The sequence below is a fragment of the Rutidosis leptorrhynchoides genome, chromosome 3 (genome assembly GCF_046630445.1).
Source record: "Rutidosis leptorrhynchoides isolate AG116_Rl617_1_P2 chromosome 3, CSIRO_AGI_Rlap_v1, whole genome shotgun sequence".
NCBI lineage: Eukaryota > Viridiplantae > Streptophyta > Magnoliopsida > Asterales > Asteraceae > Rutidosis > Rutidosis leptorrhynchoides.
The window spans coordinates 184,874,573-184,894,125 of NC_092335.1; the positions used below are offsets into that span (position 1 = coordinate 184,874,573).

At 35.4% G+C, this 19,553-nt stretch overlaps 1 protein-coding gene across 1 annotated transcript; it reads right to left on the reverse strand.

Annotated features, from left to right (window-relative positions):
• Window positions 1–4,461: 4,461 nt before the first annotated feature.
• On the reverse strand, window positions 4,462–15,166 carry LOC139897083 (uncharacterized). The gene is made up of 14 exons (XM_071879729.1): window positions 14,850–15,166; window positions 14,313–14,474; window positions 14,155–14,220; window positions 13,915–14,058; window positions 13,667–13,780; window positions 8,292–8,393; window positions 8,006–8,191; window positions 7,828–7,917; window positions 7,616–7,750; window positions 7,355–7,477; window positions 7,170–7,255; window positions 6,444–7,056; window positions 6,272–6,349; window positions 4,462–5,805 (listed from the first exon to the last, which is right to left on the reverse strand). Exons 1-14 carry the CDS (start codon window positions 15,090–15,092, stop codon window positions 4,765–4,767), a joined length of 3,183 nt encoding a protein of 1,060 aa, XP_071735830.1. The 5' UTR covers window positions 15,093–15,166; the 3' UTR covers window positions 4,462–4,764.
• Window positions 15,167–19,553: the final 4,387 nt, after the last annotated feature.

Consider the following 19,553-nt stretch of genomic DNA (forward strand, 5'->3'; position numbering starts at 1 on the left):
TAATTTATTGCAATTTATGTATTTACATTTATCAATATCCTCTGCAGAAGGAGTATTGATTTGTGGTTCTTGTTGAACACTTTCTTTTACCTCATTATCAGCTGATTTTCTTTTTCGAGGATTTTTATCTTTGGAACCAATTGGTCTCTCACGTTTCTGCCGTAGCAAAGACTCATGAGTGACATTATTGCCAGCTTTTGTAATTTCAATTCTAGCTGAAGCATTTACTGCTGGTATATATGATTTAGTCACTTATTTTTTGTATCTTTAAATGCATAAAGTAATTAATTTGCAAGTTCTTGCATATGCATTATATTTGAACTTTCTTTTCGCATTCTTTTGTGCGATGATCAATATTCCTTAATTGATGTTCACACCATGAAACATCATTTTATTTATATTTCATTTCTCCCCCTAATATAGGGAACAATGTTTCATTAAAGTGACAATCGACAAAACTTGCTGTAAAAACATCACCCGTCATGGGTTCAATATATCTTATGATTGAAGATGTTTCATATCTAACATATATTTCAATCCTTCTTTGAGGAACCATTTGTTGTGGTTGTTCAATTAAAAATACACTGCACAACCAAATGTTCTAAGATGGAAAATATTTGGTCTCCACCAAAATTAAGTTGGTAATGGAGAATATTTATAACTTGCACTTGATTTAATGCGAATTAATGTCACATCATGTAAATTTACATGTCCCCATATAAATATTGAGAGTTTTGTACTCATTTCTAATTGTCTAGTTATTAGCTGTAAGCGTTTATCTATTGATTCAGCTAAACCAATTTTCTGTATGCACATGAGCAACTGGATGTTCAACAACAATCCTTGTAGACATATAATAATCATTAAAAGCTTGAGATGATAACTCACCAGCATTATCAAGTCTCATTCTTTTAATGGTGTAATCAGAATAATGTGTTCTTAATTTAATAATTTGTGCAAGAAACTTTGCAAATGCCATATTATGGCTTGATAACACACAAACATGAGACCATGCGTTAGATGCGTCTATTAGAAAAATGGTCCACATGATGGATGAATTGGTCCATATATATACCTTTGAATTCTTTCAAGAAACATTGGTGATTATTTCTCAATGTGCTTTTCATTAATCGCCATATGTGATTTTCATTAATCACTATATGTGCTTTTCATTAATCACTATATGTGCTTTTCATTAATCACCATATGTGATTTTCATTAATCACCATATGTGCTTTTCATCATATATCATTTTCACCATATGCGCTTTTAATCATATGTGCTGCGCTTTTCGTCATATGCACTTTTCATTATATGCGATGCGCTTTTCATCATATGCGCTTTTTATCATATGCGCTTTTAATCATATGCGCTGCGCTTTTCATCATATGCGCTTTTTATCATATGCGCTTTTAATCCTATGCGCTTTTCGGTGCTACATAGATATTTCTCATTTTCGATTATCATTGACTGATAATCATATCCATTATGATATATATCAGAGTAACTTAACAAATTTCTCTTTGATTTGGGAGAAAACAAGACATTGTTTACCAAAAAATTCGTACCATTTGGTAATATGAAAATTTGCCTTTTTCGTTTCTTATATCAAGTTTGCAAGAGCTGATATAGTATTTATAATTCCTTCATTTGATTTAAATTAATGAAATATTTCTTAGATTTGATCATAGTGTGTATGTTACTACTATCTGCAATACATAGGTCTTTACCATTTAATTGATGTTGTATTTCTGCAGGATTCATACTAAAACTTCAAATAAGATAAGCAAATAATGAGTTATATTTCAGCAAGATAATCAAATTATATTAGCTGCAAACAAGTTATAATCTGAAGTACATAAAAGATAACACTTAATAAAACATATGCGTTATGGTCTAAAACCATTTATTTATGAGTGATACATAAAAAAACTAGGCATCTTAGAAAATTCAAACCATTCAAGTCTCAAAGGTAGCTCAGGGTTAATTTAATCAAGATTTGTCAACAGATTCACTCTCGTTTTCTTTTCTTTTGGAACTTATTTGTAGAGCTAAACAAGATGTTCATGTATTCAAGAAATACTAGACTGATGATCCACGTTACCAGATCATTAATAAGAATCTCCGGAATTCTTATAAGAGCGTCTACTAATATCTTTAATTTTATTCTTTCATGGATCACCGTTTTTTTTTTTTTTTTTTTTTTGATAATTAATATCGTATCTATCTTTGAGTATTTTCCATACTACACTTGGATTTTCGATCATATAATATGTAGATTCTAAGGACTCGTCAATATGTTTGCTAAGAAAAATACTTACTATTGCTTTCTCTTGTTCGGAATAATTGTTATTTTCATTCAGGGTTTCTAAAATACCGTTTGATTCGAGATGTTTTTCTACATTCATAACCCATGTTAAGTAGTTGTTCCCACTTGTTCTAAATGAGCAAATTTAAGCCTTTTCAAATTCGACATTTTCTATTATCAAAAAGATGAATAACATAAATCATAATCATAATCAACTTCTATTCATAGACAAATAATAAAATGAAATTAGAATCATTTTAAATTCATAAGTAGCAAACAACAGAATAATGGTATGATTACAAATAATAAAACTACAAGGGCAGGATAGAATATAGGTTCACCCGGTGGTATATTAGCAACAATGATGATAGTTAATATGACTAATACAATTGGAAAAATCATCCTTGTGTGAATCATTTTTACAAAAACTTTTTGAGAGTAGTAATCTGAAAAATGAAGATTGATTTGTGAAAATGTGAAAACGGAGATGTTTATTTTATATTTGAAAAATATAGTTGTTGTAACGTCGTCAGTTGACGTTAACAACCATTATGTATATATGACCGTTGTAACGTCGTTAGTTGACGTTAACGAATAAAGTCACTATATCAAAACGCGTATGAGTAATATAAAGGACAAGATTTTTTTTCTTCTTATTTTAACTTTTAAGATTTACTTTTAATAAAAATACAAACTACTTTTTCTTATTTTAACTTTTAAGATTTACTTTTAATAAAAATACAAACTACTTTTCTTATTTTAACTTTTAAGATTTACTTTTAATAAAAATACAAACTACTTTTTCTTATTTTAACTTTTAAGATTTACTTTTAATAAAAATACAAACTACTTTTTCTTATTTTAATTTTTAATAAAAATACAAACTACTTTTTCTTATTTTAACTTTTAAGATTTACTTTTAATAAAAATACAAACTATTTTTTCTTATTTTAACTTTTAAGATTTACTTTTAAGAATAAACATTAGTATGCATGAAATAAATAATGATTAATTGCATAAGTAATCATAAATGTTAGAAAACATATAAAGACCCCATCGTATTCGTATTGATCGGAATTAATCTCGACCCATGGTACCGTGTTGTCAAATGACGTGTTGCGTACATAAAGTACCGTGTTGTCAAATGACGTGTTGCGTACAATCATGAGGTCTTATTAACATAAATATAAATGTTAGTGAAGTTAATAAGAGTTAGATTACAGAAAATATAATTCAGGCGGTATAACCGACCATATATAACTTAAATAACATAAATATAAATGTTAGTGAAGTTAATGAAAGTTAGATTACAGAAATATAATTCAGGCGGTATAACCGACCATGTATAACTTAAATAACATAAATATAAATGTTAGTGAAGTTAATAAAAGTTAGATTACAGAAATATAATTCAGGCGGTATAACCGACCATATATAACTTAAATAACATAAATATAAATGTTAGTGAAGTTAATAAAAGTTAGATAATTTCTTACCTTGATTAGTGACGTGTGCTTGCTTAGATAAACCTTGATTATACGGAGCACTTCGTGCTGATAACGTGTTATATTTCAGTAGGCTTATAACTACCTTTAGTGGCCTGGTTCAATATATTCAAATTGAAAGAACCAATAAAAGAGAGATGTGTTGTAGAAGATATAGGAGAGAAAGAGGTTGAAGAGAGGTGTGATGTATTTAATGTATATGTATGTTTTTGTAACTTACATTATGCACATATATATAGTACAAATTTTACTATCCATATTTGACTAATTACCATCCATATTTAACTACTAAATTTACAACACATATCCTAATTTATATTTTCATTTTTTATCAATCAATTACCATAACCTTATTTCTCGAGGAGAACAATAGAATAGTGTTTCCTTCCTAAAACAAAAAACAAGAATCAAAATCATCTTGTTGCTTTTGATCTCTATTAGTTAGTCGTAGTTAAGATCTTCGCTAAGGTTTCAATTGAAAGGATATAGGATGAGGTTTTAATCGGAAAACCGTCACTTAAAAAACTTTTAAAAAAATGTGTTAATTTTTTTCCTGATGATATAAATATACAGTAACTGACTAACTGCCAAATACTTAGAAAAACTATCAACTGTACTTGTTTGGACATAAAAAAGGAAAAGAAAATAGAAAGAAAGAAGACAACAAACATAGACAAACTGTTGGTGGCAAATCTTAAACTTACAAGTTAACACCACACTTAAAACCAAACCAGCACACCAAATCGAAAATTGACACTGCACATAAACCGAGTTTGAGTAGTTTGATGTACGTAAAAGCACACCGAACTTCATCATTCACCACAATTTGATTAAACTACTATACGTTATAAGCAAAACCAAAAGAAACTCATATCGCCTATGTTTCTCTACACACGCACAACGTAACTAGACTACAATAACGCTTCACCACAATTAGTCAAATTTGGGAATTCACAGTTTCTTGAGAACGCATTTCTCATAAAGAGCCACGAGGTCTTTCTTGCTCGGATTCCTCAGTTGAAGCAACTCCTCACCAAAACTATGTTCTGTGAGCTCTTGCCTAAGTTTCCTCATAGTAAACTTTGTATAATCTTCCGTGTTGACTTGTTGACCTTGGCTGTTATCTTCATCATCTCTAAACCCAGAACCACCATCTTCTGTAACGAAATTCTTCAACGGGCTCGTTGCACTCCTAGTCCTCTTATTCAGCCTACTTCCTCTTTCGTCAACATCCATATCTTGAACAGTATCCGTACCCGTTTCTTCAACCCTGACCCGTTTTCCATGAGAAGCAGTTTTCAGCTTACCATCCAATGCAGATTCGTTAAGACGGACAGTTGTCATTTGTTGCTGAAGCAAGTCAAGCTTCCCTTGAGTAGCTTGCAGCTGAAGTGAAAGTGCTTCAGCACGATTACTAGCTTCTGCCCGAGCTGCCCGTTCTGTCTCCACAAGGGCTTCAAGGACTTGTACAGTACTAGCCCGTTGTTCGTTGTTTGATTCTAACAACTTTTCAATCTCTTTCTCCCTTTCACCGACCCTAGACTCCAACATTTTGACTTTAGAAACCGCATCTTTTTCAGCTAACCGATACGTTTCCACTTCTTCGGCTAAATCTTTCGTTTGCCTTTCCAGATTCTCGATTCGTCTCTCGGCACGAGTGATTTCGGTTAACCGTTCGCCAGCTAAGCGTTGGATCTCATTTTTTTCTTTTTGGGCAGTAACAGCTTCTGCCCGGGCAGTGTCGGCTAACTGAGTTGCTCTTTTGGTTTCCTGTTCAGCGTGTTTACATCTTGTTTGGACTTCTTCAAATCGGTCAAACTCGGATCGGTATTTCTGTTCTAAATGAAGTTTTTCTTGCTCAAGAATTTTGGCTTCTCTTTCGTAAGATTGAGCTTTGGCGTTTGCACTTTCTAACCTTTCCACAAGCTCCTTAATTTGACTTCTCAAAGAAGATATATCCACATCGTAATTATTTATCTTTGACTCTGCAGTCTGGAAATATATTATTGTAAGCGTCATTAGTCAGCACAATATTCACAAACGTGTAGCATATCTTGAATGTAATGGGAAATGAAGTTTGATGTTTGTTACAAGTAGTGGCAATTTTAAAGCATGTTTGTTAACAGATAAGAGTGGAAATTTTGACCCATTTACCTAAAGATAAATCAATACGGATTATGTGTTCCCTCTAAAGGATCCTTAAGTCACCGAAAAAGCATTTGTAAAGAATAATACTTTATCAGTTTATTTTGAAAACTAGATCTTTGAAAAAATAATATAAATTTTGTTGTGCAATACCATCTGACAGTATTAAATTGCAAATAAAGTGGATATGATTTTGGGTCAAGCAAGCAGGACCTGTTACCACACGGTCACATACTAAAAATCGCCCATTTTCACCTGTTACCCATCTTAACCATTCTGCCACTTCTAGTAGAGCATGAGTGAAAAATCTCACCTTCAGTTGCAAGCTCAAAGTCGTTAGACGCTGCTCAGCATTTTCAAGCTTAGATGCCCTGTCTTTTAACTCAGCCTCCTGCAATGTTAGTTACGAGGAAATAAAAATCACGATTCAAACCAAGAACAAAAGAACAATAACAAAACCACGTGGGACTGAAAATATACAACACCTTATCAGACAATGTACCAGCAAATTCTGCTCTAAGAACATCTTCCCGTTGTTGCGTTTGTTTACTCGATAGGTCTTGCACAGCAGCAGCCTTCTCAAGCGTACTCTTAGCTTCTCTAACAGCAACATCATATTTACGTTTCCATTCTTCCGCCTCCTCTTGAGCCGACATGGTTTGTTCTCGTGCAGCGGCTAACCGAGCTTCAGCTGCACTGGTTCTCGACTTCAAATTTGCTACTTCTGAACCAGCCTGGTCTTCCATAGCTTTCTGCTTCGATAAAGAAAGTTCATATTTTCTTTTCCACTCAAGAGATTCGTGTTTAGTGGCTTCAACTGTCTTTGATAAGCTAGAACATCTTTCATCCAATGAGCTAGAGTTTTTCTGAAGATTTGTTATACGGTTCATATAATCTTGTGTGAGCTTATTTTTGTCATTTATAGCATCTTCGTAGCGCTTTAAGTAATCAGATTTGTAGTTGTCGCTGGCTTCTAACTGTTTGCTGAGGAGACCCATTTTATCTTCAATTGAGCGGCATTTTAAATGGAGGGAACTTTTCTCTGACACGATATGATCAATTTGTTTCTTGACAAGAACGAGGATTGGTCCTTCCAAACTATAAAGGTTTAAAAACAAAAACTTAATGTTAAAAATCAAAGAATAGTTAGTTTGATCCTTGACAAGATAGAGGATTGGCTTCCACCGCTTTTTTTACTATAAAAAACAAACCTTTGGCGTAAGAATATAGTTAGTTTCTGCCACTTTTCCGGACCATGTGAGGTTGCTTCATATTTTGATACAAGCCGATCAAGAACCTGAACAACATAAGTTAACAATGAACTGTTATCTCAACCTTCTAGTAACAAAAATCATAACATTTTCCATTCATTAAAAGAGAAACAGTGTAACAGTACCTTAAGAACATCATCTAACTTTGTTGAAGAAGCCTGACAAGTAGTTCTTAGTTCCTTCTCCATGCTCTGTATGGCATTCGAACACTGCAAGTAAGCCTCCCTAAAAGCATTCCTTTTAAAATCCTGCAATAACTTAAGCCAGTAAGCACAAAATTGAATCCTAAGCAGAAATTCCAAAATAAATTATACGTATCCTTTCATTGATATACGTGGTATTGACCAGAAAATTACAAAATTAAAAGAGCATGGCACAAAAACTACCTCAAAAGCCTTCTTCAAAAACAAACGAAGGCGCTTTTCATATTTTTGCCTTGCAGAGCCAGTTCCGACAGCAATATCATTAAAAGTTGCCACCGCCTTTTGAACAGCCTCTTCGTGTGCTTCTAGCATAGCAGCCTACGATGAATTGAAGGTCAGATTATCTAAACAGTCATCCACTAGTTAATAAAATGACAAAAGGTAACTAATCATACTTCCTCAGGTGGCTTTGTACGGTCAAAGATGGACACATAGAGTTCAGTTGCTGAATCATATGCTCGTTCACACTCTGCTTCTTCAACACTCTATAAAAATAAGTAGTTAAGACCTAATTTTATACTAACATCAAGCCAATAATGATAAAAAGGAAATGGTATTGCTTAAAAAACTAACCTGCCATGAAGAGGTTATAGTAGGCACCGCACCATTATTAAGTGCATCTATAAAAGACTGAGTGATACGAGCAAAGATTGGTCCAGTCATAACCGTGGCCCCGACTTGCTTTGGTCTAGTCCTCTCGAACACAAACCTTGTTAAAGCCTCCAGTCCAGATTTAAACTCTGGCCTCATCTTGTCCAACTACGCATCACATACAAAATCAACATATAAAAGCATTAATTAAGCAAAAAGTTACTTCTGCAGAAACTTAGAATACTGATAAGCAAAAGGGATCACCTACCGAGATCTGATCGAGTCGTTGGAGCTCATTTTCATCATTCAAAGGTCTAACAAGAGTAAAACAGTCTCTGTCCGGGAAAAGAGCTCGGATGGATTCTCGAATCTAGAAAATATTAGGTGAATCATAAGATAGTTGAAGAAAATTGGTACCAGATTATAAGACAGAATAGTAAAATTTAAGAACAAGAACTTATTGGAAATCCTTCTCCAATTATAGAAAAACTCTTATTACAATCATGTTATTACATAAAGCAACTATCCCTATTTATAGTTGATTAAACTTGTCCATTAAGCAAGTCTAGAATAATCTAGGATAATCAAGTCTAGAATAAATTAAAATAGTCAAGGAAGAAGCAAAATTGAAAACTATGACGGCTAGCCCACTTGTTATCCGTTCACACGTTCCACCTCCTCAAATCCATTTGAGATATAATTTCACAAAATAAACCTCTAACTATTACTTTATGTCGAGATTGGTCCAACAATCACCCCCCAATCTTGACCTTGAGTCATCATTTATTTCTTTGAGTCTTCAATCCTTTGAACCCCAAAAATCTCTCTCATTTCAGCAAACTTTAACTTCGGCAATGCTTTTGTAAGAATATCAGCCCGTTGTTGATCTCCACTGATGTGTTCAACTTTAATCTTCTCGTTTTCAACACACTCTCGAATGAAATGATACCGTGTGTTGATATGCTTACTTCTTCCATGAAATACCGGATTTTTCATCAATGATATTGCTGACTTATTATCAACTTTGATCACAACTTGTTCTTCTTTTCTTCCAGTTATTTCAGCTAAGAGTCCCCTTAACCATATTGCTTGACAAGCTGCTGCAGTAGCAGCCATAAATTCTGCTTCGCAAGATGATAAGGCCACTATTTGTTGTTTTTGTGAATTCCAAGCAATAGGTCCATCATCAAAGTAGAACACTAATCCAGTAGTACTCTTTCCATCATCTGGGTCCACCGAGAAGCTGCTGTCGCTAAATCCAAGTAGGTTATTGCTACCATTCCTTCGATAGTGAATACCCAGGTCTACTGTACCTTTCAAGTACCTGAGAATTTGCTTAACAGCTTGAAGATGAGTAGTTTTAGGAGTTTGCATATACCTACTTGCATATCCCACCGAGTATGCAAGATCTGGCCGTGTATGAGTTAAATACCGAAGGCATCCAATTGTTTTTCGGTATTCAGTTGCATCAACACATGTGCTGCCATCATCTTTCATCAACTTCAGACCTGGTCCCGTTGGATATTTGGTGGAATTGCACTCCCACATTCCTGCTTCCTCTAAGATTCTTTTAGCATATCTTGATTGATGAATTTTTATTCCATCTATGCCTTGTATTACTTCGAGTCCGAGATAATAAAAAAGTAAGCCCAGATCACTCATCTCGAATTTATCTTCCATTTGCCTTTTGAATTGTTTAATTTTCTCCGGGTTATTACCTGTTACAATCAAATCATCAACATAAATTCCTACCAAAAGTGATCCTTCTTGTGTTCTTTTTATGTATACAGCTTGTTCAAGCTTACACCTTTGAAATCCATATTCCTTTAGAACTCCATCTAATTTTGTATTCCAAGCACGTGGGGCTTGCTTCAGGCCATAGAGAGCCTTTGACAGTCTGTACACCTTTTGTTCCTTCCCCTTTATCACAAAACATTTCGGTTGAGATACGAAGACTTCTTCCTTGAGGTCACCGTGTAGAAATGCTGTTTTAACATCTAGGTGATGAACATCCCACCCTCTTTGGGCTGCCAAAGCTAGAATAAGTCTAACAGTCTCAAGTCTAGCTACGGGTGCGAATACCTCGTCAAAGTCTACACCATGTGTCTGGATGTAGCCTTTGGCAACTAGCCGTGCTTTATGTCGTGTGACATTTCCTTTTGCATCCTTTTTAATTTTGTATACCCATTTTAGTCCAATAGGTCGTTGTCCTTGAGGGTAGATCCATTAACTCCAAGTATTATTCCTTTCAATGGAAGCTATTTCACCTTCCATAGCTTGCTTCCATTCTTTATGTCTTGTAGCTTCCTTGAAATTTGTTGGTTCTCCTTCAGTAAGAAGAAAATCATATATATCATTTTGATTTTTCCAACTTCGTGGTGGTGTATCATCATATGTCTCCTCTTCTGCCATAGATGGATCTGACTCATTGACTGTATCTGTCGGGAGACGAGACAGCATAGGTCCTCGTTGTTTTACTGTTGTTTCAAGACTGCTAACATCAGAATGGGTTATGCTTTCCTCATTGGTCGATCTTCCTTGACTTGAGGAGTTGCTGCTTTGTGGGCTATATGAGCTACTTGGGCTGTCTGGTTCAGTAAGCCCATTTTCGGAATTTTGATCAGCTGAGACAACTTCACCGGGGTTTATATGTATCACGAATTCTCCTTTGTGATTAGGTTCTTGATTGTATTCTACTCCGGAATGCCAATCCCATTTGCGTGCTTCATCAAATTCCACATCTCGACTGATTACTATTTTCATCTTCTCGGGATCACACATACGATGTGCCTTAGTTCCTGGTTCAGTTCCTAAATAAACCATAGGAATACTTCTGTCATCAAGTTTTTTTAATTGATCTGAAGGTACTTTCACATATCCAAAACATCCAAACACCCGTAAATGATCAAGATTTGGTCTTCTTCCTTTTAAAGCCTCATATGGTGTTTGATTTTTCAGAATCTTTATGGACAACCTGTTTAGAACATAAACCGAGTGATGTACTGCTTCAGCCCAGAAACTTTGTGGCATATCCATTGCTTTAAGAATACTCCTTGTTGTGCTCATCACTGTTCGATTTCGCCTTTCAACGATACCATTCTGCTGTGGCGTGTAAGGTGCAGTCAACTGTCTTGTGATTCCAGCATAATCACAGTACTGATTGAACTCGTTGGATGTAAATTCTCCTCCCCGATCAGTTCTAAGGACATTTATTTTCCTTCCATATTGATTTTCAGCAATCGCCTTGAATTTCTTGAATTGCTCAAACGCCTCTCCTTTGGTTTTTAACATGAAAGACCACATAAACCTGCTGTGATCATCAACAATTAGCAGAATATACTTGTTTCCCGCTTTGGTGGCAGGGGATATGGGTCCGAACAGGTCTGCATAAACCTGTTCTAGTGGATTTTGGGCTCTAAAAGTCGTCTGGACAGGAAAACTTTGTCGTGAATGTTTCCCTGCTAAACATGCTTCGCACATCTGTGTAGGGTGATCAATAACCGGCACTCCATCAACTAGATTGTTGGTCCCTAGCCGCTTTATTGTATCAAAGTTCACATGACCGAGACGGGCATGCCACAACCATGCTGGATCATCAATCTTGGCATGTAAACAGATTGGTGTCCCAACCTCGAGATTAATTTTATATAGCCGATTAGGAGACCTTTGAACCTTCATTAGCAGCGATCCATCTACCTCAAACATATACAAGAAACCATGTTTGATCAAGATTACATAACCCCCTTCTTCAGCTTGCCCAAGACTAAATATGTTAGTCTTTAAGTATCGGATATAAAGTATGTCGGTCAACAAACGTTGCTCACCATTCTTACATGTTAAAAGAATAGATCCTCTTCCTTCTATATCTACACACGAGTTATCCCCAAATCTCACTGTACCACCAATATCCGTATCAAGTTTTGAAAACAGTCCTTTGTTTCCTGTCATGTGGTTTGTTGCTCCAGTATCTAAGTACCACATGTTTTCTCCACCATCATGTGACTCATACTTTGCTGGAAAAACCTTCTTTTCACTTAGATGAATTACTTCCTTCTCGCTTCTTTGATTGGCTACGGATATCAATAGTGCAGGTCTGTCATCATTAGGCACTGGTAGTTCGGTTGATCTAGCTTGAGTCAAATTTGCTTGTTCTCTTTTCTTTCGTGTTGGACAATCCGATGAGAAGTGTCCAAATGCATCACATCGAAAACACTGCACCTTGGATCGATCTTTAGTTAAGTTTTCAGTTGTTTGTCTACCAGCAAAAAAGTTTTGTCCGCGGCCTGAACCCCTTCCTCAACCACCAAACTGTCCACGACCTCGGCCCCTAACCCGGGTGTCTTGGCCATTCCCTCGACCTCGACCAAAGCTGTTTTCCCTTTTCTTTCTTGAGTCTCATCCTTCATAGGACAACAGAAGTTGGTCATGGCTGTTATTTGTAGTCTTTAGACTGGTTCGTTCTTCGTAAGCTTTTAGCCTACCTACAACTTCTTGGAATTTCACCGTTTTGAGATCAACCAGTTGTTCGATAGTGGCAGCCATATTTAAGAATTTTTCTGGTATGACAGTTAATATTTTTCTCACCAACGTGGTTTCCTCAATGACGGTTTCAAGTGCAGATGATTTTGAGGCAATTCCAGAAAATTTTGCTGCAAAATCATCAATTTTTTCGCTATCTTTCATCCTTGCTGCTTCAAATTCAGCTTTAAGAGTTTGAAGCCTAGCCTCCATTACTCGTTCAACTCCAAGGTGACGGGTCTTGATTGCATCCCAGATTTCCTTCGCATGGGTGCAACCTGCAACTTGAAGAATCAAGTCTTCAGGTAAAGACTGATACAGATAAGCGATTGCAGCATTATCCTTTTTGTGATCGACATCAGTTCCAGGTTCAATTGATTCCCAGATTCCATGTGCCTTAAAAATCGCTTTGATCCTAAGCGACCAGATGGGATAATTGGTCGCAGTTAGGATAGGGCACTGGAACGTAAGATGGCTGGTATCCTTGATTGCATCCAAGGTATTGATAATATCCCCCATGAATCTGGTCTTCGATCGACGCTCGTATTTTTCTGTCTTAGAATCTGGTGATTCATCTAGTCCTTTTGATCAACAACACGATCCCTTTTGTAACTTAGCTCTAATACCAATTGAAGAAATTTGGTACCAGATTATAAGACAGAATAGTAAAATTTAAGAACAAGAACTTATTGGAAATCCTTCTCCAATTATAGAAAAACTCTTATTGCAATCATGTTATTACATAAAGCAACTATCCCTATTTATAGTTGATTAAACTTGTCCATTAAGCAAGTCTAGAATAATCTAGGATAATCAAGTCTAGAATAAATTAGAATAGTCAAGGAAGAAGCAAAATTGAAAACTATGACGGCTAGCCCCCTTGTTATCCGTTCACACGTTCCACCTCCTCAAATCCATTTGAGATATAATTTCACAAAATAAACCTCTAACTATTACTTTATGTCAAGATTGGTCCAACAATAGTTAAAAAAACGTTTGCAACAAAACATGCTACACGCAATATGTATATCGTAATAGTTCATTTCACTAAATTTATTATTGTTTAGGACAAGAAAATATGATACTTCTATTATTAGTTATGGTTTTTTGAGTTTATTGGGTAACCTCATTCTTGGCAGCAACATCTCTTACACCACCATGAACAGGCCTCAAAGCAATCTCTAGGTAGTCACGAGGTGTTATTTTCCTGTTATCCTCAGCTAAGTCCAAATAGAAGTCCTGCAAGTCGGAATATTGTAAGAGAATCCAAAACAATAGTAGTTAGTGACTGTAAACAAATACGTGTAATTATTGAACTATAGTGACCCCTAATGTACATAACAAGAATAAAAAATAATCCCATGGGAACTTACCCTTAAAAGCCAGACAAAAACAGGTGAGAACTGGCCAAGCTCAGTAGCTGAAGTCTTTCCACCTGAGGCTCTCACACGTATATGCTTAGTCATTTCAGTTACAAGAGAGAGGCGGTCAAGTGCAGCCTCGTCAATACCTCCCATCTGACATAACAATTAGATTAATAAAAAAAAAAAATAGTGAAATACCAACGAATTGGTAGTCGATTTGGGGAGGAAAAAAAATCATCATGCATCAACCTGGTTGTATATAAACATGCTTGACAACAGGATAGCTAGGGAGAAGATTTGTGTGCTGTATGTCCCCTGTTATATGCCAATGTAAAATAATGTGAGAAAAATAAGTAAAGAGACAGCTGACGTTTGTTATACTAAAACTCGCAGAACTGAAAGCCAACCGTTTGATCGTATGCATCTATCCCTTCACTATCTAAGAGTAAAAGGTTGTATTCTGTTCCATCGAGAGCTGTGGTCTTTATAGGAGTACTCCACATCCAAAGCCCTTTCGTACATGGACGATGAGTCGATGCCACTTGAAACCCACTACTCCTTCCGAGAAGCTATAACGAAAAACTAACAAACATTAATATAAACACAAACATATATCTATTCCATTTCCACCAATCAAAATGAATCATCATTAATAATACATGGCATCATATTCAAAATAAATAAGTTCATTAGCAATGATAACACCTAAAACCCTAGCTCTTCAAAATGACTATCTAAAGTGTGCACCAAGCTTTAAATTAATGATATTCTATATAGCATTGTACTCAAACTAAGCAGCGTGTTATGAAATGATCACAGCTGTAACCCTAGTCCTTCGGTATACGATTAACGTAACACGCACATAATTAACTGTCAGTTACACCGTAGATTATAAATTTAATAAACCCTAACCCTTCCGTACACAATTAAAGCACAAAAACTACCTGATTCAGTATAAAACTCTTGCCCTGACGAGCACGACCGCAGACCGAAACAACACCTACAGGTTCTTTAACAAGTTGAAGAATAGAAACGGCTTCTGGATCCATCTGGAACTTTCCTTTTTCGTCACAGTAAACAAGACGGATAGCTCTCGCCGGACCGGCGGTGGAATTAAGAGATGAAGGAGATGCTGCTGACGATGAGGCCGGTGATTCATCGGAACTTGCTTTGCTGAAAAATCTCATCGCCGGTTACGGGGGTGGTGTGTTTGGGTGTAAAGGGTCGAGGGTGAGCTGTTTGTTAATTTTAGAGAGTGGTTTTTAATTTTAGGGGAATAAAAAAATTGGGGGATTTTGAAACGGGATGGCGGTCGGAGGGAAAGTGAGAATAAAGGGGTTTGTGGGCCGCACGCTGTGGTTGTTCTTATATGCTAAAAGTGAGTCGTTTTATACGTGTTTTGATTGTCGTTATACATTGTTTATGAAACCAACAATTTGGGTTTTAGTATACATGAACATGGGGAATGGTAAAAGATTAAGAAAAAATTACGCTGTCTCCAAATTTCATATTAACCACTAATGTTTGTTTTGAACATGATTGATCACTCAAGTTTGTAAAAGTTTCATTGTTGATCATCCATTCAAAATTCTGTCATAAAAAGCCCGTTAGTTAGATCACGTGTTTTACACATGAGGGTATAATCGTCCAATCGCTTTCAATTTTTCTCTTATTTATACGAAGTTTGTCATCTGCCTCGTCAAGATCTAATTCCCCTTTCTCACGCACAGTATCTCACACATAGAACCCTAGTTCAATTCGTAACACCCCATCAAAATTTTAATGGCCGATTGTTGGTGTGGAGCACGAGCAGTAAAGGTTACAACTTGGACCGACACAAATCCTGGTAGAAGGTTTTATTCGTGCCCCAACAAGGTAATTTTTCCTAACCCTATTTTTGTTAAATCGTGCAATTGTACCCAAAACGAGCACTAATTGCTTTTATCTGTATTTTTTTTGCAGTTATGTAATCGAAGCTTTATTGATTGGGCAGATCCTCCAATGGGTGATCGAGCTGTCGCCATAATACCCGGATTATTGAGGGCTAAGAACAGATTGGAAAAAGAAGTTAAGAAGATGAAGTTAATTATAATTGGGTTAATTATGATTTGTATTTTTTGTTTGTTCAAGTTGTTTGTATGAAGCACTGTGGGAAAAAAAAAAATTATAGTGCAGTTTGTGGTGTTTGAACCATGTTGTATTGATGAACCATGTTGTATGCTTTTAGTCAAGGTTGTATCAAGTATCTTATTGCAATGAAATGGCAGTTATTTGTTTTCTTATTGCATTGAAATGATCTGTTATTTGTTTTCTTATAATGATATGTTTATGTTAGTAGTCTGTTAAGGTTAGTATGCAGTTTGTAAAGTTAGTATGCAGTCAAAATGGTCTTATAGTATGCAGTTTGTTAAAGTTAGTATGAAGTTTGTAACACATGTTCTTAACAGCAGGTATTAACATTGCATACATAACACCAAAATAAGACTTTAACATGTTTGTCAAAATGGGTATGAAATTCAGTCAAAATGGTCTTTCAATATGGCCAATAAAGGTCATGAGGTGGTTATGAGGTCAAAACATGGTCTTAAAGTATGCATCTTTCAGTATGGTCAATAAAGTATGCAACTTGAATACAAACTCAAATAAAGATAAACATTACCATATATCATTACTTAAAATGATTGTTCACCAAAAAGTGTATGCAAAGCACAATCACCAAATAACAGACTTAAAGTGATTGTTCACCTTCATTGCATACATACATACCAAAAACAGCAAAAAAAAGACTTAAACTAATTGTTCACCATCATTGCATACATACATAACAGTACTTCAAAAAAAAAAAAAAAAAAAAAAACTTCCACTTCCACTTCCACTTCCATCAATCACTCCTTAGCTTTCTTCTTAGCACCACTTTCACTTGATTCTTACTTTCTTTTAGAACCACCAACAGTACCCTGGTTTGGGCATCTCCTTACATTATGCCCAAATCCTCTACACTTACCACATCTATTACTCTTACCTTTCTTAGACAATTTTCCACCTTGGTTCAAACTTTCATTCTCATCAAAACCCTTAATCCTGTTCTTTTTAGGTCGACCAGTGGTAGCAACTTTATTAGGTGGTAGGAGGGTGGTTGGTATTGTTGACTTTGGCCACTTGGAGCTTCCATTCAATGGATCAATTGTATAATTGTAAGTCTTTTTCCATATGGATAACCAATGAACAGGATTGACCCATGATTCTAATGCACCAATTTTTTCTCCTTCATATTCCATTATGTTTAATACAGCAACTGCATGCATACAAGGCATGCCAGTGAGCTCCCATCTCCTACATGCACACACTTTGTGTTCCATGTCAACCACGCATTGATCATTGTGTGGACCATTCACTTGGTATTTATGACTACCACTCCACAAGACAGTACATTTACCAGCATCTCTTTTAATTTTTTCAAACACCTTAGTTGCTGTTGGAGTTAATGGACCTTCACAATTTGAAATTTTATTGATCACTGTCACTATTCTTTTCATCAGGTATTCTCTGACATACTCTAATGATGTTATGATAGGTTTATCCCTTCCTTCAACTAGCCATCTGTTAAGTATTTCACACATGTTGTTTAGTAGCACATCAGTTATAGCCCTACCTGAAAAAAAAAATAAATAAATAAAAAAAATTAATTAATTAAACCTGCAGACTGATTACTTTTAAACCTGCAAATAGTAAAATACAAAAAAAATTAAAAAATAAAAAAAATTACCTGTAAAGTGGCTTCTTGCCCAGCTATGCGGAGAAATGTCTACCAAGTACTTGTAGCAACTATCATTAAACTCTTTCAACTCACTCATACACTTTTCAAACTCAGGAACTGTGGTTGCAGTTGCACACTTCCAAAGATGTTGTTTATATGCTAGTCCATTCCACTTCTTCTTCTTCATATTTTCATGTAAATGCCTCAAGCAATATCTATGCTCAGCAGATGGGAACCGAGTTTCAATTGCTTTAATTAAACCCTGTCAAATATGATGAAATCAATAATTTTATCAAACTTGCAATATCTATGAAAGTAAAGTATGAATTAATATCGCATACCTTTTGTCTATCACTTATGAAAGTGAAGTTTGAACGAATGTCAAGACCTAAATCATCACCCAAACATTCTAAGAACCAGTCCCATGAGTTGAAATGTTCTTGTTCGACCAAAGCATAAGCAACCGGATATATGCCATTATTAGAATCTAAGGCAACAGCAGTTAGCAATTGACCTACAGCAGGTTGTTTCATGAATGCACCATCTAACCCAATTAAATCCCTTCCTAAAGCTTGGAAACCCTTCTTCAATGGTCCCAAACAGATGTATACACGCTTAAAAACTCTAGTTGGTAACGTTGGGTCACACTGTTCAGTTTCAACTCTGGTGGTTGTACCAGGATTTGACCTCTTCAATTCTTCCAAGTAATCCCTCAATTTCCCATACTGATTTTGATAATCCCCTTGAATATCTGCAAGTGCTTTTTTTAATGCTCTATATGCTTTGCTTTTTGAGACATTCACATCAAATTTTGATTCGAGCTGATGTTTGACTGCTTTAGTTGGCATTATGGGATCAGATGGTAGTTGTTCAACAAGTTGTGTAGCTAGGTAGTCGTAGGTACATTGTTTGATAAATCTAGATTCTCCACATTCATGTTCATCCTTTAAAGTTCTCACAATCCATGTTTCTGAATTTTCTTCTTTGGAGACGTGTAAAACCCATGGACATTGAAATTTTCCCTTTTCTTTATTGGTATCACCTTTGTCTTTAACAACATCACTTACCAAACATTCTCTACTTGAATGTGCCTTATCTTTATCATCTAACTTAACAGACCCGACATCACTAACCAACAATTTTTTCTTTGGCACTCCTAAACATCTACCCTTAATCCGTTTTTTGTCATTATGTGTTAAAACAAGCTGTCTCCTAGTCTCAACAGCATGAACCTTAAAGTACTCTGTAACATCAGCTTTGGAACCAAATTCTTGACCAAGTGAAAAACAAGTATTGCTAACCTGCTGTTGTTTTAGTTGTTTCTTAAGCTCTTTAATTTTCTTTTTTCTCAATCCATCAATATCATCATCATAATCTGACCCACTCTCGAAATCATCATTGTTACACACTTATAAATTCACAAATTGTTGGTCATTTTGTATAATTACAATTTGTTTTGCAGTGCCCATGAACTCCACATCTGTATCAATGTTGAAATCAAATTCTTGCATATCCACATCAACATCTTCCATGTGCTTATCTTCCTCAAAAGTGTAATAATTATCTTCACAATCAGTATCTTCGTCTACTAACTGAAGTTGTCCAACTGCAAAAAAAATACAATTTTAGGTTTGACGTTTTAAATTCATTGATCTAAAATTCAAATATGGTGAAATCAGCTGTAGAAATTAACGGCTAAACAAATTATAATCTTACCTTTTGTTTATGATATATCATACTCTTGATAATCGTTGTCTTCATCTTCTCGATTCGCCATCAGATACGAGTTTAGGGTTTACTCAGTCGACTAAAAGAATGGGTAGAAAAAGTGGCCAGCGTAGGGTTTCAAACGTGGTAAACCAAAATTGAAAGCGATTGGATGATTATACCC